The sequence below is a fragment of the Colius striatus genome, chromosome 1 (assembly GCF_028858725.1).
Source record: "Colius striatus isolate bColStr4 chromosome 1, bColStr4.1.hap1, whole genome shotgun sequence".
NCBI classification, from domain to species: Eukaryota; Metazoa; Chordata; class Aves; order Coliiformes; family Coliidae; genus Colius; species Colius striatus.
This window is the reverse complement of record NC_084759.1, coordinates 104,706,210-104,732,476: the sequence shown is the minus strand read 5'-3', so window position 1 is coordinate 104,732,476 and position 26,267 is coordinate 104,706,210. Positions and strand designations below refer to the sequence as shown.

General features: G+C 34.7%; 1 protein-coding gene across 1 annotated transcript in view; it reads left to right on the top strand.

Annotated features, from left to right (window-relative positions):
- The window catches only part of ROBO1 (roundabout guidance receptor 1), a 310,713-nt gene that overhangs the window by 172,600 nt on the left and 111,846 nt on the right, over positions 1-26,267 (top strand). The window contains exon 3 of the mRNA XM_061988671.1: positions 24,498-24,655. Coding sequence (XP_061844655.1) covers positions 24,498-24,655 — 158 coding nt within the window. The remainder of the gene's footprint in view (positions 1-24,497; positions 24,656-26,267) is intronic.

Sequence of the window (26,267 nt, the reverse complement as noted above, 5' to 3'; positions counted from 1 at the left end):
TGTTACAGAATCGCAGCCATAAACACAGGAGTGGAATCATAGTAGCTGAAAAATGTTCTCAGGTAAATTACATAGGAGCTGGTCTGTGCATGAGGCTTCTAAAGTTCTTCTTAAAGAATCAACAACAAACCACCCCAAAAAATCCGATAGTATGCTCGGAAGCATATTTGGTTAGAAATAGATTCCTGTAGTAGTGCTAGTTTAGCTGTTATGACCCCAAGTCCTCCTCTAAAACCAGAAGGACAAAAAAGTCACTGCTGGTGTCCTGAGATGTACTAGGACTTAACAGTAGATTTCCTCTGCAGCTTTGTTATCCAATGAAAATCAATGATGTTAAGTCCTCATATATTTTACTCCAAAAATCAGAGAACCATTTGCTTGGTAGTATGAGAGCAAAAGAAAAGATTAGATTCCAATTATGATACTTTTAATATAAATCACCATCTTTTATTAGTCTTATACTCCCAGTAGAAAAGGTGAGTGGAAATTATCAGATTCATATCATGTAAATGACTACAGTGCTTTTTATGTTATAAACAGACAGTAGAAAATCTCACTTGTACAGTTTCAATTTAATTTAAATCTGTTTAATGACTAGTTTTCAAACTTTCATTTCAGAATTTAACGTGGATATAACAAATACAAGGAAGCATATTGTTAATAGCCTCTCAGGTTAACATACTGATAATGTGGTCAAAGAAAATGTGTCTGCCTTTGTGGCAGAAATAGTGCCTTAAGCACAGAAAGCTATGATTAAGTAGAATTTCTTAACATATGTGCATAGACTTTTGGCAATATGTGGAAAATGGAAGGATTTTCATTAACATAAAGCCAGTTTAGTTCCTGAAGGGCTCAGTGATCTTAATCCTCTCAATATGTATCTACACTTCAGTATTTACGTCTAGATCTAGGTCACGTTCTACGTCTATCTGAGGTTTCTGTATAACCTTCATGATTCTTAGGTTTTATGACCTTTAGCTATGTGGAAAGCCATGCATCTTTGCAGACAGGAAACTGAGAAAGTAAGATTCATGCTACAGAGGCAATCAGGGTGGTTCTGTTCCCTGGTTTGTAAATACTGATCAGTAGGTTTTTTATGTGGCCTCAGTGATTTTCATCTCTGATGGAATCCCTCCGTCACTGGTACTGAAACACAGAGACGTACTAACTTGCTCTGCAGTCTGTCTGCACAAGGCACATACATTCTGAGTGGCTTATACAGGGTGTCTAGGATACTGATGGTGGAATGGGAATGGCATTTGGATGATTCCCTAGCAGACCGATGTACTAGGCGGACAATAATCCTGCGTGATCTGTTTGAAACTTTGCTGAATTTTGCTACATTTGCTATATGAATTTCTGACAAAGTTATGATACAAGAATGAATTAACAGTAATTTATTACATTAATAAATTCATTTAAATGTAAATTAAGAAAGTTCCATATTTCTTGGAAGCACCGAGAGATTAGTATGTGTTTGTGTCACTGAAGCGTCATGTGAATACTGGCAAATTCCAGTGTGCACATCAGCTGTTTCTATGAACACTGGATCAAAAAATACAAGCTATATCTTAGTATATTTTGTTATAGGCTACATGTGCTATTTAATAAATTAAATACTGATATGTTTGCTAAAAGAAAGAAGTTTGGCAGTGCCACTGTAACAAAAAAATTGTGATTTTCAACACCAAATACTTAAAGCAGCTTGAAGCCTAGAACTACTGCATGTAAATTACTAATATACCTAACATTTTGTGGAGAACAGAGCTCACAAACATGAATAGGATGGAGCTGTCAATACTAGTTTTTTGTTGTATGGGTAAACTAAAAGGTTAACACTTGAGACATTGTTCAGAAAGAAAACATTAAAAGTTTCTCCATGAATTACAAGAAGATGTGAAATTTGTTGCTGACCTGTTGGTGTGTGCCACCAATGTATGTCCTGTGAGCGTAAATGCTAATACCCTTCTTGATTTTGTTTGAGAGTTGGGCAGAGAGGAACCTCATGAGGTTCAAAAAGGGCAAGTGCAGAGTCCTGCATCTGGGAAGGAACAACCCTATGCACCAGTACAGGCTGGGGATTGATCTGCTAGAGAGCAGTTCTGTGGAGAAAGACCTGGGAGTCCTGGTTGATAATAAGCTAAACATGAGCCAGCAATGTGCCCTCATGGCCAAGAAAGCCAATTGCATTCTGGGATGCATCAAGAAGACTGTGTCCAACAGGTTAAGGGAAGTTCTCCTCCCTGTCTACTCTGGCCTGGTGAGACCTTATCTAGAGTACTGTGTCCGGTTCTGGGCTCCTTAGCTCAAGAGGGACAGAGAACTTCTGAAGAGGGTTCAGCACAGGGCTGCCAAGATGATCAGGGGACTGGAACATCTTTCATATGAGGAAAGGCTGCGGGAACTGGGGCTGATTAGTCTAGAGGAGACAGAGGGAATCTCATTAATATTTACAACTATCTAAATGGTGGGTTTCAGGAGATTGGGGCATCCCATTTTTGGATGGTGTCTAGCTAGATGGTGTCGACTAGATGTTCTCTAAAGATCCTTTCCAACCCCTACCATTTTGTGATTCTACGATTCTATGATTCTATGATTCTCTTCTCAGAAGTGCAGATTGATCAGCCCGTGCTGTGGCAGGGCAGATCAAAGAGAAACACCCTATTCACTTCTTAGCATAAACAGATGTAAGAAGCTAAAATCCTGCACCACAATCTGTTTTCTGAATTGGAGGAGTGGGGAAGATTATGCCTCTGATTTACTTACTTTATGAGTCAGTAAGTTGTTATCTGCTTTGCCTTTCTCCCCACCACTGCCCCCCCCATTCTCTTGCAGCAAATATTTGAAAGTATAAGAGGATGACAGATCTTCTAGTCATCAACTAAGTCTGTGGGTGTTAGGCCATTACATAGAAATGAAATGGTTTTTCTGACTCACTGTCACTTGCATATTTGACAGATGGTCAATGTCTCAGGGACCTGCCTTGTGTGACTGATCCTTGACTGACTAGTTTAGGGAGAAATGTAGCCCAAAGGTTGATGTATTTTTTTCTTCATTGCTGGTAAAGATGAACTACAAAGTGAGGATGAGCCTAGCCTGTAGTTATGATTATGTACTGTGCAGAGGAAACAAATGGGAACTGACCTTCCTCCAGATATGTAACAATGAAATGCTGAAGAAAAGTGGATTGACTCTTTTTATCTAAGACTTTCCGTAATTATGTATTTGTTATTGTTAAACACTTGTCAGATGTTTTCAATTACTTTATTCTAAATGAGATAAATAAAACACATACTTGAAGTTGATACGAAGAAGAGTTTCATCCCTGTTTATGGTTAGAGATCCTACAGGAATATGCATATCTAACACTGCATATATTATTGTAAAATAATTGCATATTCTGTTCTCAGTATTCAGAAACCTTAGGGAAAGGCATTTCCTCAAGTGCCTCTTCTGCCTAGTGTAGCACTGAGCAGATGGCTTGTGGCATGATTTGTAAAAAGACATCTGAAAAAATATGGTTGATTTGCAGTTGCAGTTTGTACCATACATGGATGTTTATTCCCTTTCTGACACGAGACTTACAGTGAATAGCAAAGCAGTGCAGAGAGGCAGTAGATCGTCTGAAAGAAGTGATCAGTAATGCTGTTAGGAATCTGTAATGAAAGGAGTTCTAAAGAGTACCAACTAGATTTTTTGTGGCAGCTACACACTTTACAAGATACTCTGTTGTGAATGCCAAAATAAGTATTACATTTCTTGAAAAGTGCAGACAACTTCATTGGTTATTTCCAGCTATTTCTCTTAATCTAGATGCATAAGGAATTAAATTTTCTGATAAATAAGACTGAGGGTAGCTAATCCATATCTACTCACCAATCTCATGTTGATTTTGAGTCATTTTTCCTTTTGTAATGGTAGGCTTAGATGTAATGAAGCTCTCAAGGTAGGCGATAGCAACATACTGTCCAAGTGTGGTGTGGATTCTTCTTAGTCTTTTTCATATCCATCTTGAATAAGAAAGAGTATTGTGTGCAAGAAACTTAAACTAGGACAAAAATTTGCTTTAAGATAGGCAACAGTAATCTTCTGTTGCTTAGACTATAAAAAGGGGGCAACACTTGTCTCTGGCCAGTACACTGGTACACTGCTCATTTTGACAGAAATGGCTTTGCCGCTTATACAAAGGAATTTTGTGCTGTCCTGTCTTCAAAAAGGTGCTATTTTAAGCTTTCCACTACCTGTGCCTGGTATCTGTCTTGTTTTCATGTTGCATCTCCCTGTAATGTGTGAAAATTTTGATTATATTACTATAACTATAAGACTGGTACCAGTGTATGTTGATGCAAAATAATTGCTAGGGCTAGTTTGATTTACTTTTTATTTGAGGACAAGCAGACACTTTTTAGAAATAATCTAAGTTGTAAAAAAAACCAGCTAATGATGCTTAATTAAGCAATGTGGCTTAATGATGTTTTTGGAGTTTAATGTAAAATAAGTAAATGGAAAAAACCAAAAAATCCCACAACTTTGTAGAAAATTAGAGTACCTATGGGGAGAGAAAAATGTAACAAGAGGGAGGCAGGGAGTTACGAGATTTGGAAAATGGACTTTATGAGATTCTCCTTCTGTGGGCATGGTTTTGCAACAGTCTCTGCTGAATGTGTAGGACATTACTCATGATGACCTACCTTCATCCACTTAAAGTGCAATTTCTAGTTTTGGTGATGGGGACCAGTAAATGTGGCAGTAATAATGATTGCAAGCAAATCTTTTCCATTCTGTCAGTGCTAAGATTGCTTGTCTTTCATCATTGCATGCAAGTGAAAAATATTTTATCCACTGTATCTATCCCGGTTTGTAACTTCTTCAACAACTTTAGCTTAATAAGTATCATAGTGTATAATCTTATAGTGTATAAACATTGAACATTTGTTTTCCATGTGTTGATGCTTTATTAATACCTTTCCCCCCTAAACCTAATCTTTTCCTGTACCATTGACAGAAGAATGTGATCTTCCACTAGAAAAATCTGTTGAAAATTTCTATTCTATTTGTTTATGTATGTGCAAATGTATATAAACTGGTGCATTTTAAATAACCGGTGCATTTTAAATAGAAGCCATTACTAAAGAGGAATTCTTTCTTTTCTTTCATTGTGTTTGGTCAACTGAAAAAGAACATCTGTACCATCATCCTCACTGCAATTTTCCACCCTTGCAATTACCCACATGAGCAAAGATCTTGTGCTGTTTTAGAGAGCAGGATATAATTGTGCAGGGTTTCTGTTGATCTGGGTAATTTAGTGGAAAAACTAAGATTAGGCTAAGCTTGTCAAAAGATAGTAAAGGACACATTAGATAGCTTACCTGTAATTTAGATTTCTTTTAAGCTAGGTACAAATTGATGTGTTTGTTTACATAAAAAGACATTAGAAAAATACATGTTATTCATAGTTACTGCTTCTGAATGGAAACTAAAATTTATGCCTAATGCATTCTCACTAGGGCAAATATGTCCACTATTTCTTAAATGTCAAATACATTTCAATATTTAAAAATCAGTTTAATTTTTAGCTTAATTTAGCAGTAGATTTTTAAAGTACATTCAACATTTTGAGTTGTTTTGAAAGTACGTTATCCAGTTAATAAATAAAATATTTATCTGATAAGATGACATAAAGATGCAAAATTATTGTGGTGTATTTCTTTTTATAGAGGTCATCGAGTGAGGTCAAACTAAAACTTCCATTCATGCATTGCCACAGAACAAGGTTATGAGAAGGTCACCTCTTCTGAATAAATAGAGCAGTAGTTATAGTAGAAAACAATGAAGGCTGCTGAGTTGAATCTTTAACTGTTTATTCTTTGTGCAACTGCGGAGAATTACATAAATTGTTGAATTGTATTATTTTGTGCATTGCAAGTTAGAGTCAAGAATCTAATCCAAGTATCATTACAATCCTTGTGAGGATTAGTGCTTGGTAGGACCTGCTCCATCCTATTAGGTGCTCTGCCTTTCATTTTCCAAGAACTCCGAGACAAAAATGCCTAAATCATCAGCTGCAAAACTTGTTGTTCATGAAGCTAGAGATACTTCCGTATCAAAAGGTCTTGAATACACTTAAAAAATCTTGTAGTTTGCTGTGATATATATGGCATTTAGACATTATCAATTGATTGTGCGAATAGATCTGTCCTGACTTTGGTGAAACTTTTAAGTACAAGGGTAGAAAGCCTTTGAAGAAGGTTGGGAAATTATCCAATAGAAGAAACCAAGCAGCAGTGCAGTTAGAAATAACTGGAGAGAGAAGGAAGCACAAAAGAACACAGCACACAGTCCTCTCCTTCCTCTATGCTGGCACTCTGCTGCAGGGGATTAAGGCAAATCTGATTTTCAGGACCTGTTCCATTTGTCCATTGCAATTTACTCTTCCCTCAATATCCTCTTTCCAGATGAGTTTAGCAAAAATGCTTCTCCAAGAAGGCAGAGGACAGAAGGAGCCTGAAGTAGATACCATTGGTTGTTCACTTACCCTCAGTGTGCACCAGGTCACGTTTTCAGCAGTGCAAAGTTTCTTTCTTTCCTTCCCTTAGGCTCCCTCTGTGCTAAATAATACCTGTGTCCAGAAAGTTTTTTGTTTTATTTATCTTGACGATGGTATTTTGAATGTCAAGTTTTCTTATTTGGGGTCATATGATTCCTTTCCCAGTAAATTATATGGTCAGTCATGTTGTACTGTATGACTTTTGACTACCTCAAATTTTTAGTATTTTACCATTCCTACTGCAGTTGCTCTATATTGCAATAAAGGACTGCATGTCAGAAGGCAGTCAAGAGTAGTGTGCCTTAACCAAGTCTTTACTTAATATCTGAAAATTCTGCTAATGTTGTCTAATTCATAATTCAAGAAGTCTGTTGTGGATCCTGATTTTGGGGGCATTTTTATTTCCTTTCTTCTCCAATACCATTGTCTATTGTTATTAAAATTCTTAGAGGCATAATTTTAAAAAATACTCCTCAGCCAAAGCATCAAATAGTTCATGATGAATAGGTCTGAAAATCAGACACCTTGTGTGGATTCTGTTGAGCACTGGCCTTCCATAAAAGATACAGTGATGTCTCCCCCAACCAGTCCTGCAGAAGTGCCTAAGAAACAGATTTTGCTGAGATAGTGAACTGTTCAAAATCCAGTATAATTTCTATAATATAAATGTACATTAGGATGCATCTTTCTGAGTCACAATAATAAACCTTTTGTTTTCCTGCTTTCAAGGAAAGCCTTCATTTTATAGCTGCTGAGCGTGACTCCAGTATTTCCACTGCACTCTTCCTAATCACATTTATGTCTTTTCCCTGACTACCATCATTTAATTTGTTACTAGTACGTATACATGCATGAATAGTTCAGATTTGATTTCCTAGATAGTAATTTGCACTTCAGGCATGTAATTTCATTTGCTGTTGTGTTGTATGTTTTATAGTTTCTGACTGGCTTTTCCCTCAACCAAATACTGCCAGCATGAAATAATTGGTATGGGAAAAGGCTGCACACATGGATTATGTATAAAGGGATTTAATTGATTAGCTTTGCAACAGATCCAAGCTTTACTTTGTATATGTTTGCTTCAGTTCAGACAATGATACCAAATTTTTATGGATGGCTCAACACATGACAAAAATGCCCTCTCTTTCCTCATGGGAGCAGGTGCTCAGTTTTCTTGGCTACTGACCTGCTAGATTGCACTTTGTAATTCTTGAAATATATGGCAAAATCTCAAAGTTTTGTGAGTTTTGATTTTAGTTGGTGTTTGTTTGTAACCAATGTTACTGGGTTTTGTGTTCATCTCTGTGTATTATCTGCTTGAATGACAAATTATAACTGGTACAGGATTGCATAACAACACTGCCTTAACTTTTCAATATAGCCTTTTCTGTATGAATTCATTATTTAATATTCAACATTCATTTGGATATTATGAAAAATTTAGATGACAATATAAGATATTGGTAATTTGTCAGTGAGTGAAGGAACGTAAAAAGTGGCTCGTGTGGTTAATAAAAATTATCAAGACACTTCTAAAGTATTGTTTCATAAAGCTACCCAAAGGGGAAGTTCTACAGAACATTTCTGCAGAAGCTTTTTAAATCAAACAAGTATTTTTTTCAGTTTAGATTTGTCAAATGATTCACATAGTACGTTTTTTTTCCTTTGTGCTTCAGCCCAATGCTTTAGAAGAGAGTTATGAATGTAAATAAATACACATTAATAGGAGCACTGTTTTATTAATTCACTGGGAATTTCTGTACAATTTGAGAGCACCTTGCTACAAGTTTAACTTTGATCGAAAGCCAGATAGGTTGGCTGTCTATCAGCAAGGGATTTAAATTTACTCGTACACTTTTTAATTGGCATTTATGCAACAGACACACACAGATGCTGAATTCATTGAGAAATCCTCAGTGCCATCTGTTTAACTGTGTTTCTTCTCTATTAAAATATAATAAAATAAGGCCAGATCTTTCTGGCTTGCTAATATATTTGTCTTTCAGAATACAATATTTTAATTATCACATCAATAATGTGTTATTTTGTGCTAGATATTAATTTATGTTTTTAATTAAAAGCAACTTTATTGTCTTTGCTCTTTTTCATAGCTATTTCCTTAAATGCACTTAAAGAGTTCGGGCTTAACTTTTACGTGTGACATTAAATGTCTTTAGAAATACTGTATGATTGTTTCAATGTTTACTGCATGTGAGTGTTACTGACTGTCATGGAAAAAAAAATCAAAGTTACTAAGTAACATCCGGTTCATTTCTGAAGAATTTGGTTGCCTAAAGTAAATGTATATAAGTTCTAGACACATTTTATTTTGCATTAAACAGTACATGCATATACTTGTACACTACCTTTATTTGGAAATGTGAAAAACAAAATTATGGACTATATGGAAAAAAGTATATATCTAAATGTACAAAAGTATTTGTTTTAACATTTTAGTAGCAAAAACATTCATTCCAACCTCCTCATAGGCTAAATGTAGAAGAAAAGTAAAAAATCCTTGAACATATTTTATAAATGAACAGAGCTATTTTGAATCCCTGGTACCTCATGTGGAGCTGGATCTTCTTACTGCATACCAGGTCATAGTGACATTGAGTTCAGCTGTTGCATTCTGAATAAGATTACACATGGTCTCTCTTGTATAAGCACAGGTAGTATAAAGCAGTACTGAATGTAACTCATGTAATTGTACCTTCCCACTCTCATGGAATGAAGTAACATAGAAGGCAAATTCTGTACAAATTCTGTACAAATGACGATTGCTAGCACAATTAAATTTTGTTTGTTTTTTTTCCTTGTGTTTTGTTTAAATTTTTATTTCAGTTTATCTGAACACTATATTTGTACTTTAAGAACTTTTCCCTGCTTTCAGCATTTATAGGGAGAACGGACAGGTCCCTTGGTGAATGAAGAAGACTTTTAAGTATATCCTAAACTCATTTTTGCTCCAGAAACATTAGGACATGCTTAAGCACTTTTCTAACTTGAGTTCCAGTATTTCTCATTTACTTTTACATTGATGGAAATCATTGAACTGATGGAATATACAAATTTTCAATTTGAGGAGTAGAACGTTCATTTTTTTTCTATTTAAAACTTAAAATTGTCTGCAAATTAGTCATCTTTTGTTTACATTGATACAGCAGAAGCTGTCTAATGTGGCAGTATTTTCCAAATTGCAGTTTAGGTCATACTTCTACTTGGGCACATGCCATTCTTTACGTTTTTTTTTTTTAAATACTGTTACCTGATGCATAAGAATTCTTTTTTTTGTGATGAAATTTTCTCATTAGTTTCTCTGTTGCATTTCTACATTTTTTTCTACTTAATCTTAAATCAACTTTTAATTTGGACTTATGTCACAGGAAAATGTAAAACTTGCAGAGAGTAAAGAGATCTGAATGTAAAATAAATAACAAGTGTAGTGAATGATGAAAGATATATTGTAACATACAACCATAAAATCACATACCTTCATATCTGTATTCTTTTTTTTCTCTCTTTAGTTTGTTTTTTCTTTTCTTCTTCTCTCCCAAGGTTTTCTTTGCAGGGTAAGCAGGCTGATATTTGAATGTAATTGTTAGAGTTATAGAGATAATTTGTGGTTTTGTGGTTTGGGGTTTTTTTTATGTTTTACCTGTGCAAGATATTTGCCTTTGATTATGTGTTTGTGGTGCTGTCTTTGTGTAAAGCTTGTTACAACAGTGTCTCAGCTTTCATGGTTTCTGTATGGTGGGTTATATTGAAATAATAGTAATTCCCTTGCATAGTATGCAATTAGCTTTGCTAGATGATATTGGATCTACAGATTCAGTTTCAAAGGAATGGTTAAGACACCATGAGTATCTTTTTCCTTTGAAGTATGCTATTCAGAATTCATCTAGGGATGAAAGAGTATGGGCAGTAGAGGCTAACATAAGAATGCCCATCTCAAACATGGGCAAATCGTTTCCATCTCTCTGTAAAGAGTGCACTATAAAACATTGATGCTTCAAAGAGCTGAAGGGTTAATCAGGTAGCTGTTGATGGATATATCAGATTCAGTGTCCAATCACACCAAAGGAAAAAACCTTCAATCTCCTTCTAAAAAAAAAAAAATATATATGTGCATGTAATAGGATTTCCTTGATATTTATTTCTTTACTTGTTACCCGCAGTGCCAAGAGTATTCCCACTTGTGAAGTATCTTTTTAATTATCCATCTGTTTTTCCCTTACCTTTTATTATACTGTCTAAATTGGTGATTCTATGTGCTTCAAATGGTATGTAGATTAATTTCTGTTCTGGAAGTCTTAAATTATTTATATGGTTTGGGAATAATGTGCATTTCCCTTGTTTACAGCTCTAGTGGTTCTGATTATGTAGTATCAGTCTAGTTTTGCTGAGGGTGTCCTTTGTTGAGTAACTCTCTAGATAGCTTGATAATGGCCTATATCCAAATGATGTATATACAAATCCCAATTGTTTCTATGAACCCTGACAGAATTTAGTGAGGTATATGTTACTGGGTTTTTAGATTAATATATATAGAGAGAGAGTTACCACTTTGCTCTTCAAAAAAAAAAAAAATACCTCTGAGAGATCGAGTAGTTTCATCTGTTGTTTAGCTTTACATGTTAAAATAACAAAGACTACCTAGGTATTATTCACACAGATGTATTGTTTGACATGATAATGAGAATAAATGCTAGTGGCACTGCTTACTTCTGTTTACTGGTAAAAGCACTCATTTTTTTTCCCTGCTTACTATTACATTCTTGAGGGTTCTCGTGTTAGACCAGGTGCATTGATTCAGTGGGTTTATGGATATATAATAATATTATTATTTCTGTGGCTTTAGTAAGAACACAACAGATACACTCCTTCCCCCCAACAAATCCAAAATATACAAATATGTTTTAACATTCATCTGTAGTGCACATGTATTGTGGTTTGGGTACTATGTGATAAACTACGTATTTCAGTTCTACGATGAGTATGTTATTGCTGTAAAGCAGAGTACTTATATGCATCTTACAGTTTATATAAACTTCAGGAGTGTCTTCTATGGAAAAGCTTTTTCTACATGAATTAACTCTAGTGCCTCAGTCTGAAAATTCAGGAAAGCTTCTGAGTGATTGCTTGTCATGGTAGGCTACTGAAACCTGCCAATGAATTTCATTTAAACACTCAAGCAACAACAGGTTGATTTTTTTTCCCCTTAACTCAGTTCTTTCTGAGTAAATTATCAGAAGATTCCACTAACTTTTATCTGAAAAATTCACTGGCTTCACTGTATTCTCTTTACCAAAATTAGCCACAGTGTATCTACTTTTTAAAACTATCCTGAAAATGGATGATCTAGAAAATTATAAACTAGATCAAGTCACATAATATTTTAAGGTTACTTTTTGTGCATAAACATCCAGAAAAGGAGCAGTCCACTGAACTGACTTGAAAATCTAATTATATTCAGATTTCAGAAAGAAATAAAAGCAGCCCAGTCTCACAGAATACCAGATTTTCTTTCTCTCTATATATCAATTCTTAATGGAAATCTGAGTCTTGTGGATTACCAGGAAATTCATAGAATCATAGAATGGTAAGGGTTGAAAAGGACCTTTAGAGATCATCTAGTACAACCCCCTTGCAGAAGCAGGTTCACCTAGATCAGGTTGTGTAGGAGCATGTCCAGGTGGGTCTTGAAGACCTCCAAGGAAGCAGACTCCACAACCCTTCCTGGGCAGCCTGTGCCAGGATTCCCTTACCCTCACAGTGAAATAGGTTTTTTTCTTATATTTAAGTGGAACTTTTTGTGTTCCAGCTTCATCCCATTCCCCCTTGTCCTGTTGCTAGCTACTACAGAAAAAAGGGATGCCTCAACTTCCTGACACACACCATTTAGGTATTTGTAAATTAACCTCTATAGCCTGCTTAGGACTGATAGGAATTGAATAATAAGGGTTGGTAGGTGTTTGTAGAGTGTAACATGGCACCCCACAGTTCAGGTTTGTAATAACAACGGAAATCAAGCGTAGGTATTTTTGCTAATGTTGCAGCTCGTATGGAATCAAGAAGAGGTGTGTTCTTCTAAATTTTGCTCATGCTTAAGCATCATCACTAGGAGATACAAATAGTGAAAACAAGGGGGAAAAAGCCAACAGTTAAATTACTGCATTAATATGTTACAGTTTCTTTAGTGGCATTTTTTTTCCAGGGAAGTTTTTAAGGAGTTGCACTGTGTGCGTGGTGTGTAAAACAAAGCTGAAAGCAACATTTCCACTAAATGCACTGAACACCTTGATCCATTTAGCCTTTCACAGCCATTTTCATTACATTGTTGTTTTTTGTTTGTTTTTTTTTTTTCTTGTCTTGATTGCATTTTAAGTTCCTATTCAAACAGAGGAAGCTAACATTACAGTCATCCATTTTCCTTCTCCACAGTGGTGAATGCAGACGGTATGCCACAAAGTCCCTATCAGCCCATAGTGCCTCAAAGCATTGCAAAGTTAGACAGCAATGGATGCCAGCATCTCTTTTTGTAGCTGTTATTAAAGATGGTATCTCTTGCCACAACAAAATTACACAACTGCATGTTCTTCGTGTATTAAAATATTAATGAAAATGCAGGATTGAAAACAATTAATGTGACCCAATAGAAAAGGAAGCACTTAATCAAAATTTAAATCTTGTGTAATGAAATATGGCTGGCTTTACGCACATTTGTGTTCATGCTGAGTATCGCTCTCTGTTTCCTTTTCTTAATTCTGAATCAGGCTGCTGTTTTACACATGCGGTGATCCAAAACTGCATACACTCCTTTCTGCCAGCAATAAGGCAGAGACTGCTAACAGGCAATGTTTCTCTGATTTTTACTCAGTAGCACTTATTGCATATTAAATATGAATCTATCGATCAGTTGGCACATTGCCTCTGAATATCTCATAGGGACTGAAGCCAGAATAAGCATCCAAATGCAGAAGTACTACTTCTGCATCATTTTATTGTCTTTTGCCATTTACAATAGCATATAAATCTCAAAGAGCTGCAATTCAGAGTTCCAGCTTGGTGATTTTGGTAACGTCCATTTGCTTACAAAACCATTTTTCATTTTTCTAGCTATTAACTTTGCTGCTTTTTTAAATGCTCTGCATAGAATTGCACAATATTTGAAGCCTTTGGATGGTTGTATAAATGAAGAGCTATCATGAAGGCATCTGTCTAGAGATTTTTAAATTTTTGAAAAATGAAAAATTTGAGTATATGATTTTTACACCATGCTTCCTTATAGTGAGAATGCAGAATGATTCATGTCTTAGAATATGCCTAAAATAGAACAAATGTTTGCCTGTACCTTTTGGGATCTATCTCAAAGCAATTAATTGAATTAGATAAAGACTATATTTCTCTCTGACCTCTATATAAGGGCGTCTGCCATTTTTCCTCGGGTTGGTTTTCTGGAGTGTTTTCTTAAATGAGCAAAAGTAATTTGAAAATCACATGATATTTGGCATTAATGTAATTTTGAAAAGTTTTGCCCATTTCTGCTGTGCAATCTGTTGTCAGTTTGCATGTTGAATATTTTAGGAGGTAAAGAAACAATGTAACATTACTATAAAAATGACATATTCATGCATTTGGACAGGCAGAGTATAATTAACAAAACATCCACTCAGGTATATCATGTTATATGGCAGTCTGGAGAAGTGAGAAAAGGCAGTAAATCTCCATGGTCTGTACTTCCTTTCAAGAGATCAGAATTGTATATCATTACAACAGAGCAATAGAACAGAATAAAACTGTATGTAATAGTTCGGCAATATTTTTGAGCAGTGTGGCTTTGCTATAGTGTCTGGTGCCAACAAATACTCTTCTTAGCTATCCTGTTATTTAGAATTAGCCACTCAGCCATGTAAAATGCCTGAATCTTCCACCTTCTGACTGATGTTTCAAGCTTGACCTCAGATGTAATAGAGGAATATCATTTTCCAGAATATTAAAACAGTGGCTTAGCTGTTTCAGTGTAATAATGATACTGTATGTTCTGTGATATTAAAATGTCATATTTTTCAGCCACTTTAACAGCATAATGGGGGTTTTTTTTGTGAAAGCCTTTCAAAAAATGTTGATGATAGTGGTACAGTTATAACATGCTAAAATTTGAATGCTAAGCAGAAGAATACTGCTAAAATTGCTGCCTTGAGGCAGATTCTTAGCAAAACAGTAGCATAGTGCATATGCAGATTTAGGGCTATGGGTACTGTAGATACATTGTTATAGCAGGCATGTGAATATTCTATGAAATTGTTTAATCTTATGAGTTTTTGGCTTCTTCAGCGTGTAAGTACGATTATAAGCAACTGAACAAGCATTGGCCATTTAAGACTGGCCTGTATTACAGAAGCAGTGCTGCCACAGTTTCATTGGCAAGTCCGTGGAATAGTTGTATCTATTCTTTTAACAACACAAGTTAGGACAAATAAAATTCCTTCAGTTTTGGCCTACTGAGGGATTTTCCAGCCTGGAAGCTAAGGGAAGAGAGTCAGTTTTTCACATCTCAAGCCAGCATAGCTTGATATTTGGCAGCAACAGCTTTTCAATCAATTGAAATCTGGCTCCATTTGCCAGGGCCATATATCCTAGCTTTAAGCTCTCATTGTAAACTGACTAAATATTTACTTCTGTCCTTGCTAGCTGTATTCTTTCCTTTGTTTTTATCCTTGGAAACATGAGTTATGGGACACTGGTATTTCTGGGTTGGTTCCTGTCTTGCTTAAAAGAGGAAACCATTCTGCTTGTGAAACAAAGCTTCATAAGTAATTAAGGTGTTTTGGTGAAATGTCTTCTCACCTTTTCTCTTTCAGTGATTGGTCTTTATAGTTCTCTTATAATTTGAGTTACCTCTTTCTGCTTTAATTTTAATGGCCAAGACAAGGTCTCACTGCAGCATCTTAATCTGATTTTTTTTCTTATTATAATATGTTCCAAAGAAGGGCTAGTGCAGCTAACAATTCGTTGCAAGTTGGACATTGTAACCTTGATTTGGAAAGTACAGAAAAAACCTCCTTATTTACAGAACACATCTAAAATCTTGGATTTAAAGATTCAAAGCCTTTTTTGGCCAAGGGAAAACTAATTTGTTGGTATCTCAATGACACTTCTTCAGTGAGCTGTGTTGAAAACCTCTTGGTTTGTGTCTGTAAATTTGGAAATACGCTGTGTTAGTCACACTAAAAATATTGTCTGTAATGAAACATGGTTCAAATATAAAATTAAATGTACAGTAAAATGATAATAAATATAGTAATGCAAAAGAAAATAACTAAAAATATTCAGGACAAGTGAAGGAGAACTGTCTCTACAGTCTATACAAATGAATGTACTCTTCGAGGAGGTAGATTCTGTCTTACAGGTAGTAAATGCCTTGTCCTAGACCATAATATGTGGAAGATATTGAGAGAGATTGCATTTTGTACACAGTCAATCAAATTAATCATTAGGTCCATTCTGCTTATCTATTTTCAGTCTTAAATCAACCTAAGGGATACTCTCAGAGTTGCACGCCTGAGGCACCACAGATCCTTCAGGGTTTAATTAGGTTTCCCAGTACTACAGCTTGCTCTCTTAGGCCTGTCAGTTAGTCTTCTCATGGGAATTAAAAACACTCTTTCTATGACTTATCAAATTTGGTCATTTAATTGATTTCCAATTCATTATCTAATTCATTTACACGTTCCTTTCCACACATACTGTTATGGGCTCTCAGCTATGTTGTCCAGTAAGATTCCTGGTGATAATTAAAGCCCAAATCTCCAGCTAGTGAAATAAAATTAGACTGATAGTGAGCAGTTTCCATAGATTTTTTTTTAAATATTCATCAGTAACTCTGAGCCAATGTGTTTTGAAGAAGTCTTTTTTTTGGAACTTGATCCTTAAACAAGCATTTATTTCTTTTTACAGTTGTAAGTTTCTTAATGATAGCAACAAATTACAATAAATATATTTATTTCAACATCTTTGTATCTGTTCAGCAAGTTTATTGCCAAATGCCTCACCATTTAATTGCTTTTGCAGTATAGCATATTGTTTGATTCAAGCATTTCACTTGTATTTGTCATTGGCATATTTTAAAATATGTGATCTGGTAGATGGAGCACTCCTTGATTTCTTTCTGCTTTAATGAATTAGGAGCATGCAGATGCATTTTGCTGAATATAATAGGGAATTCCACTTTTTTTCTGGAGAAAGTGACTATTGATCTTTAGTACATTTTAAGATGTAAATTTGGTGGTGCTATATAAAAAGCATTCAGTCAAAGTCATTATTCTTTGGAAACTACATTTTAAAACAACTTAAAGGTTACAGTAATTGAGACAGTTTGTTTTGTTAATATTTTAGAAATGTGGTCTAATTTCATTGCTGCTGTTCTCGAACATCTATATTTAACTCTGTTTCATCTAGTTATGAGTTGTGTCTTGGTTCTGGTCATGGGCGCTAAAACAATGCCATATTTCTGTTGCTTTGATCAGCAATGCTGTTTAGTGGTGTCATCAGCTAGGCAATGCTAATAATGTTAGTACTAAATTATGTAGGTTTGTAACATGAACTTAAACCCTGACACTTTTAATCTGTTAGCATTCTTACAGCAGAATGGGGTACCAGATTCAGTAAAATATTTATCAGATCTGCATGTTTTATGATAAATAGGCAATTTCCCACTGCTGGCAATTCTGTATTACTGTGGTGGGTAATTGGAATGTGGTTTTTTGACTTTTGCATGCATCTCTTCCTAGAATTGTTTGAAGTATTCTATGTATATAATTCATTCCTTAATTAATTCATTATTTATTTTTCATGACTTCTAATTGTATAATACTATTCTTTAGCACTCTTAGTTCTTCCAAATTTAAATTACTGCTAAAATTTCTTTGTGCTTCTTACAATGTCTAAAAAAGCCTTAAAAATGTTGTAATTTCAACTTTAAAATGAAATCATTGACAAAATGAAAGGGTAAGAAGAAAAAGTGTGCAATAATAAAAGACAGCTCTTAAATTGTTTCAACATCAAATTTTTAAATATAGGTCTTTTAAAATATCTTCTTACATTCATTAATGCTACTGTTTCTTACATGGTGACATCATGGAGAAAGTGTTTAAACTGTTTGGTTGATCACAGTGGTAGTACGGTATAAAAATACAAGTGTTTTGGTGAGGTCTTTTTTATGGTTGTTTCCTTGAGCTTTGCTTTTCTGGTCTTGAAATAGAGATCTTGAAACACAAATATATGATGCTGTGATCTCAATTACAAAGATTCAGGTTAAGATTATCAACACTAATGCATCTGAATACTTTTGTTTCTTCAGGATTTGCAGTAGTGAGATTTGCTGAAGGGCAGAGTTTAAAGCAGAACACAACAGCACTGTATGAATATATTAGCTTTAATGTGTTGTCATAAATGTACAGTCAAAGATACAAAATTAATCTCTACTGTAATGGTGTTAATGAATGGTCATCACTTTTATGACCAATCTCACTACATGAACAGTCTCTTATATCAGAAAAGTCCTGTGTCGTTGGAGGGCTGACTCTGTGAAAGAGTTAAACTGTTAGGTCACTTGTCTGGTGTTTCTGACCTTTTTAAGCTCAGAGAAGGCTGAAAGAAGATGAGAGATCTAGATACTATCCTGAATTGATTGGCATCTGCCTGCCTGTAGAAGGCTTTTAGTCAAATTGCTAAAGATGTAGTGAGGTCCAATAGCTGAGGTCAAAGTGCTTCTAGGTAGGAATCATATGAGAAAAATTATGAAAGTGAAGGGCTCTAGGCAGGTTAAATAAAGTGACTACATTACCTGTCGGTCGCCTTATAAGAGTGTAGACATCTTTTGAAACATTCAATGCTGTAGTACTGGACTCGGTTACTTATTAAAATTATTGTCTGTATTATGTGAGTGACCTTCTTAGATGATTGTAGCAGTGATTTGTAACTATTTATAGCCTTTCTCCTCCTGTTCATTTTAATAGGTACTGTAGTTAACACCAAGGTTCAGCTGTTTTTGATATCTTTGCGAAGGGAAAGAAAAAAACCAGTTTCCAGAGAAATAGTTTTTACTTTTACTTTACATGACTGCATGGAAACTTTCAGAGGGTTGTCTTCAGGAAAGAGTATTTCTCATTTCTAAATGATCAAGTTTTTGATCAAACCAGATAATATCCTTAGAGTTCAATAATGTCTAAAATACATTTTGATAACACATGTGTTGACTTAAATCTCATCGTGCATGATTTTTTTTCTTTATTTTTAACTTAACTAGGTGTTATACTATTTTCCTGTTAATGGCATGCATGTATTAAAAATAATGTTCTGACATCTGTACAAATTTCCTTCCAGAAAAGTCTTTAAACAAGGTACCATAGTTCAGGCTGATCTTAATTAAAATTCAACACTTGGTCGGAAGTACTTTTCTAACAGATAAGCATCTTATAATACATTTGAAAGCCAAAAATGTCTGCTGTCTCAGTAAATTTGAATTAGGGGTTCAGTAGGTAGTAAGGAAAGAGGAACATTCCTTTTCCTAAATTATAGGAATTGTTCTGCTTTTGAATAACTGCTCAATCCTGACTAAGACATAATTAGTTCCTCTTTGATTATGGTTTCATGGAATTAGAATCCTGAACACCATTTTCCGTTTTCCTAATCTTACAGCAGTTTAAAGCAAGTGCTCATTTTTTTTGTTTTGTTCCTTAGATTGTATTAGTTAAATTAAGTATATGATGGAAACTGTCTTTGTACTACTGTTATTTTATTTGAGAGAAAAAAAGAGATATTGAAATACTTGTTATATATGTACAGGAATTACAGTAATAGAATTGGTGGGTATTAAAAAAAAGTTAAAATCCATTATATGGGATTTTTAACAAAATTAACCAAAAGACAGGGCAGTGAACTGTTAAAATTTCATTGCCCAACTCTAACTTATATTTTGATGTTAGCATGTTTTTGTTTGCTGGATGGAAACTTCCTCATTACCTGAGATCTGGTTGTTTTTTAAAGAAATATGAGGAATAAACATTTCTTCTATTTATTTCACTTTCTTTTTCCCCATTATTGAGGCACATACTACAATATAAAGAAACATTTAAATTATCTTTGTGCTAAAAGGGTGGAAATTGTTGGACCTTTTGTTACCTAATTATGTGACACTTTGGCTCACTGACTTCCCTCTAACAAGTAGAATTGCAAAGTAGTGTGCTTTGTCTGGTTTAATACAAGAGAGTTAGTGGAGTTAGAGTCTGAATGATGTTTTCTATAAGAATGGAAATGGATTAAGATTGCATTGATGTGATTATGGAACTGAAAATGTCTTCATTTCCCCCCTTTCCTCTTTTTACCAGGTTACCATGGATCTTGGTTCACTAGGAATCACAGACATATTTTGGAGCACTGCTTTGAACTGAACTAACATGAAGCACCTAGACTAAAATAGACCTTTAGTCAAAATTTTCAAGGGATTTTCTTATTCCAATTTCTTAAATAATACCCTGTATTAAGGCATGATATCCACAATGTATGATGGTAATTAATGTGTTCCTTACAAATTCTTTCTTTTTATGGATTCACTAGAGCTTTCTGATTGGTTTCTTTTTTCTCCTGTTTGCTTTTTTTTCTTTGAACTAGATCATAGTTATTTAATGATGAACAATAACCTTTCTTAAATATCTACAGTGTGTATATACAAAAAAACTCCCACAACCCTGATGCTTACCTACCTTCCACTTCACCCATTAGTGATTCTCCTCTCTTTTTCATAGTAGCCAATGAAGAACTTACTGGAGCAGCCAGTGTTTTGTTTTTTTTTTCTTTTGGAAAGCACTGTTCAGAGTTTACACAAAGAAATACTGTCTGCATATGTTGCTTGTTAATAAAAAAAATTATCCTTAAGTGATTGCTAGTTTCTTTCTGCTCTGGGAAAGATTCTCTGTGGAAATCGCAATTGTTTTATTGTTTGACTAGTACATAATATTAAATAATTTTGTTAGAAGTTGACTTTAAGTGGAGTTAGAGTTGTTGATCTTGAAACTTATTAGTTCTGCAAGCATAATATAAAAGTGTTTTTAGCACAAACACAGGAGTTCAGAGTTCACACAAGAAGATCATGAGTTATCCTAACTGTGCAGTGATGATGATTACCGCCATTATTTGTCATACTTTATAAAATATTATAGGAAAATATCAGAAAACCTTACCCACTGTAGGTTTGAAGTGAGGGGGAAGGGAATTACATCTATGAAGATTTTACACTGAATTTGGATTGCTTGCCTTTTAGGGATTTTTTTCTTAAAAGGCAAGCATCCTCTTAATTTTTAATTCCAGCTGCAGATAGGTAAAAAGAGGTACATATGGTGAAATTTGACCCTTTAGTGACTGGAAGCACATGCTGTACTGGATTACAAAATACACTTATATTTTGAAAAGGAAATGTATTCTCAGTTTACAGTGTGCCTTTACTGTGAAGAACAGAAATGAAAAATTGTTTGATTTTTTTCAATAAAGGAAGAAAATTTTAAACTTACAACTTCATACAAGATTGCTAGGGCCTGAGGCAAAAAACCCTGAACATGTATCTACTTTACAGCTGCAAAAATAATTACATGATTACTATCTTTAGAGTAATCTCTAATGGTTTACATTTTGTTAGCATCTCATTCTGTAATGTTAGAACCAAAATACTTCATAGTAAATGGAAAAAATACTTTTTTTGATGTATCTATGGTCTGGACCTTTAATGTCTTACTGCATTCTATTAAATATTGGTTAATTTGTAAAAAGGTCTTGGTTTGCAGACAAGATACTATGCTTGTAAAAGTGATTAAGGAGTTTAGAAAGTACTGTAGTAATTTGTTTTTATTATGCAGATACTGGACTTCTTTGTTGCTTCAAATGTGCTAAAAGCCCTCTGAGGTGCTATCTAGTAGGCTTTCTTCTTAGATTTATGAGGTCTTTCAGACTGGAAAAGCACTTATGTTTTATTAAGATCACTTTAAAAAAAAAAAAAACCAACTTCAGGGCACTTGTTTTTTATGTATCTCTTAGCTTTATCCAAATGATACAATCTTCAGCAGTGATAAAAGTCTTCTTACTCATGGTCAAAATATCCCTTTATTGTGTTACAATGGAACTGTGGTGTAGCAAATAAACTCTTCTGTGCCTTCCTGTGCTGTTGGCACTGGGAACTGGATATATGGAGTTTTTCATAACTTGGTGCAACTTCTGTTTCTTCTTTCACATTCTTTAGTTTAGAAAAGGAGAAAAAAAAGTCATGTGATCATTGGCTCTTAGCCAGATCAAATCTCAATTAAAATTAATTTTAAAAAATTCTTTGACTTCAGTACAAGCAGTGTCAGCCTAGCCACTTTTGCTAAATGATTTACTGTATCTGGATGGCTTGAGGGCTACTTGGGAACACAAGAAGTTGTATCAGGTTATTAATGACATACTCAATATCAACAGAATAAGTATATATAAGGTTTTCGGTTTACATGAGTAGTATTTTAACACTCCCATAACCAAGATAATTTGAGATATCCAATTTTGATGCATCAGTATTTTGATGAATATAGTAAGGAAACTGTAAGAGAATGCAGGTTAAACTTAGTAAAGTTTTATTGAAAGCAGGAGGAAGGCTAAAGGATCAGTCTTTTAACCTACCTTTCTGAATAACTCAAAATGATATCATTGCTCTTTCCGAAAACTTATTTTTTCCTCTAGATGTAACTTTGAATAATTTTATATCTGAAAATATTTTCAGTTTTCTCTAGTCTTTAGAAGGATAATACCCATATACTTTGCTTTTTAGAAAGATATTTTTTTTGTTTGTACATGGAGCACGTTTTCTCAGTTTTCTCAGAACATCTTCATCTAACAGCATCTCATTGTTGCAGACTAGATGACCTTGAGGTCCCTTTCAGTGTATGTTACTCTAGAATTTCTTCATTGAGTCCCATCATTCTGATGTATTAGTTTATATTGTTAAAGTGACAGAGACATTTTGTCCTTGATTATCTTTGTTTAGTGCTTCAGTATCTCTTGATTCCAAGGCATCCAGAAACCTCAGTATTTACACTCAAATATTTTAAATATGTGTGCTTCAATATAGAAGGAAAATGGTAAATTTAGATGATGTTTGGGGAGATCTGCAATATACTTCAGGCTCATTGGTATACAGATGTTCTTCAGTACTTCCAAAATTTATAACTTGTTGTTCGAACAGTTGTGGAAAAATATTGAATATTTATTGGTTTTGATTCCCATCTACACTTTTCTATTAGTCTGGAAAGTCCTTTGCTGTGTATATGTTGTAATGAGTCACGCACACATGTAAGCCTGTGACTGTAACTACTGAATTGCACAGTATCAGATTATAAGACAAATGTACTTGAGAAGAAAAGGCCATTTGTCAATAATCCTGCAAAACAAAGGACTATGAGTCCTTTTTGCTCCTTCCTTTCATTTTAGATTATATAACATTACAGAAAGTAGAAGTGACTAAGTTATATACTTCTGGCCCAAAGTAGATGACTCGTTTGCCCTCAGACCATTTTAAAAGGTCTTAACAGCATGAAAGGACCTTTTGGTAGCAGTACTGTACCGGCCAGTCTGCAAGCACACTCACATTCCTTAACATCTAACAGTAAATCTCACCTCTCTTTGAAGTGTCATTAACAACCAAACCACTATTCATTTGTGAATGTCAGGGTACCTGTGGTCCATGGCTTGGTGGATGTATTTTTTGCTGCAGATTCTCGGCACTATTTACTGTTGACACAAGATTACTGCAGGTAGCAAGAGTGACAGATAGCTTTGTCAAAATCCTAAGAGTCTTTTGGTTGTAATGTACTTTTCCATTACCATATCCTTTGTTCAGTGCCGATAGAGTAACAGCAGTGGAGAGGATTAGAACATTATATTTGTTATCATTTTGAGATATTTATTTTTAGATTAAACTTTATACTGCTTACTTGGCAAGACTTAGGTATGCCATTATTCTGTTAAACTGTGTCCCTGTGTAGTGGTCTGCTGAGCACAGTATGGTATCTTTCCTCTCCCAAAAAGAAAAATAATCACACAACTATTGATAAAATTCATAGTGGGTGATTGGATGGAAATAGAGCTTCCTAGGTCTGGACTTGGCCACATCATGACAAAGAACAAGTTCTAAAAAAGAAGCTGCAATAGAAATGTTTCTTAGTATGAAAAGGTAGTAAAATTGACTTCTTCCAAATGATGAATTTGATCCTGGCTCAGGCTAACTCCCAGAGATCAGATCAGGAAAGATTTTTCTTTTTTTTTTTTTTTTTAAAGTCACAAGCTAAATTGGAAAGATGCCATCTTATAATATCATCAAAGAAATGGGAAGTTTAGTTAGTTTGTTAATTTTTGCCATAAATTTGGGATGGGTGCAATTCATATTGCCGCTGGCCAATCTTTAACCATAAACCCCTGATTTACTGGCAGACTGACTTTGTGTCTCCGAAAAATAGGAGTAGAAAGCATCCTCTGGCATGCTTCTCCCCAGGTGACGTTCTACCTGAGCAGAAAACATGCCTTCTTCAACTGTGGCCAGGTATCCTGTGCTCACATACCAGGAAAACCTTGTACAAAGTACTACCAGTAAGGCAGCTCTTCTGTGTGGACAGTGCTATTATGTGTGTCAATCTTTCAGCTCTGTCAGTGTGAATCGCTTGGCTAACTATGAGTTAAATATTGTTTTTCTGTGTTACTTTCTGGAAGTACCAGAGACTAGCCGCAGATGCCAAATGAAATTCATTAACTGGATTGTTGATTAATAAGTACAATGACAACAGGGATCATTCAAGGCCAAAACAGAACACTTTGTTGTGCTATTGTTGCATTACTAGGGTAATTTTTGACCTCCTTTTCTGCATTCTTTCAGTTCTACGAGATGACTTCAGACAAAATCCATCAGATGTAATGGTAGCTGTGGGTGAACCTGCAGTAATGGAATGTCAGCCCCCAAGAGGTCACCCAGAACCCACTATATCGTGGAAGAAAGATGGGACCCCTCTAGATGACAAAGATGAGAGAATTACAGTAAGTATATACAAAAAATTAAACAATAAAAAAAATCTACTAATCTAAAATTACTGGTCTCTTGAGCAATATCCAGCCATGCTGTACTTTCTAGTATCTGTCCTTTCCTTGTCTCCGAGTCGAAGCTAGTTTGCATTTAGCTTGGAATGCAGCTTCTAGTCTTCATCACAGAGTATGAATTTGTTTGTTAAAGAAGATCATGCAAAATCTATGTTCTTCTCTTCCTTAGAGGAATTAGATGCTTGTGGAAATTAAATTCATTATATTTGTCACTGTCCTATAATTTTCTTTCTTTTATCCACCTACAAAGTTCTGCAATCTGTAATATCCACCTTCTTTGTTTGGACAGAGAAGCTACAAGTAGCCTAGATGAGAACTTTTTTTAGTTGTGCTGAAAATAATCAGTTCAGAAAAGTTGTGTGTTATAGCAAAAAGGATATGAAAGCTTTTGAGATATAGTCACATTTCTTTAGAGAGATGATCCTGCCCTGTCAAGTTAAGCTAGATGGAGGTGTTGTCTCATTTGCATCTGAAGTTTGCTGAATACAGTACATGATTATTCAAGAATATGGATAAAGGAGCTTCTGAAATCAGAAAACTGTCTTTCTTTTAGATTTCAACAGGTGAAACAATAAGCTGGTGAGCCTAGGTGGCTTGAAGAAATGACAATGAAAAAACAGAATTAAAAAAGCATTTTTATGCTGCCAACATTATGATACAATACATACTCCATGGAATCCTGTCGGTACTGGGAGGATACTTGTAACATGAAACAAGACCCTTACAATTTATATACCTCAATGGGTGTGTTGAAATGAAGAAAGCTTTTAAACACTTAAAACCCAGCAACCTAACTAAAATAATACCATATTTGTTTGAGATTTGAACTGTTGTTGTTTCACTTGCTTTTTACAAACAAAACTGAAGCATTTTGTAGTTATAGCATATGCATACATTATATTCTTAAGTAACTTACCAAACCTATGCTGATTGCTGGCTGTTAACTCAATTCCTCCAATCAGACTTGCTAAGAACTTGCAATTTCCTTTTCAAATTTCCTTCCCACTGTGACAGGTCAATTAGCCTAAGATAAAGAGAAGATTCCAATGCTAGTTTGTTTTGGTTTGGTTGTTTGTTTTTTTTTTTTCCCCAGGAAATGCTTTCTAAACATGCCTTTTTTTTTTTTTTTCTCTAGTTTATTCTCTTGAAGGATTTTCAGGTGTTGCCTGTTAAGTACTTTTCTTTCATTATATGTGAAAACTCTTCTTCTCCCAGCTACTGGAACAAAGGCATACTTAGAACAAAAGCAGCTATCACTGACTGGCAGTGCCACCTGTATTTATTAAAACTGTGCTTATTATAGAATACAGCCCCTCTGTTTTTCTTTTTCTGGTGATTGTATTGAATACTCACCTACACAGTATTCTTTCACCATGACATCTGGTGGAGTTATCTTGCCTTATTGGGTTCTGCTTCCAAAAACAAACAAATTAAAATGAGTTTTGGTGTAAGTGTAGATATAAACTTGTTTCACGTGCCCAAATTACTGTTTGTTGTCAGAGGTGTAAATTAACACTGCTATAATAGCTAGTTCAACTGCATTCATTTACGT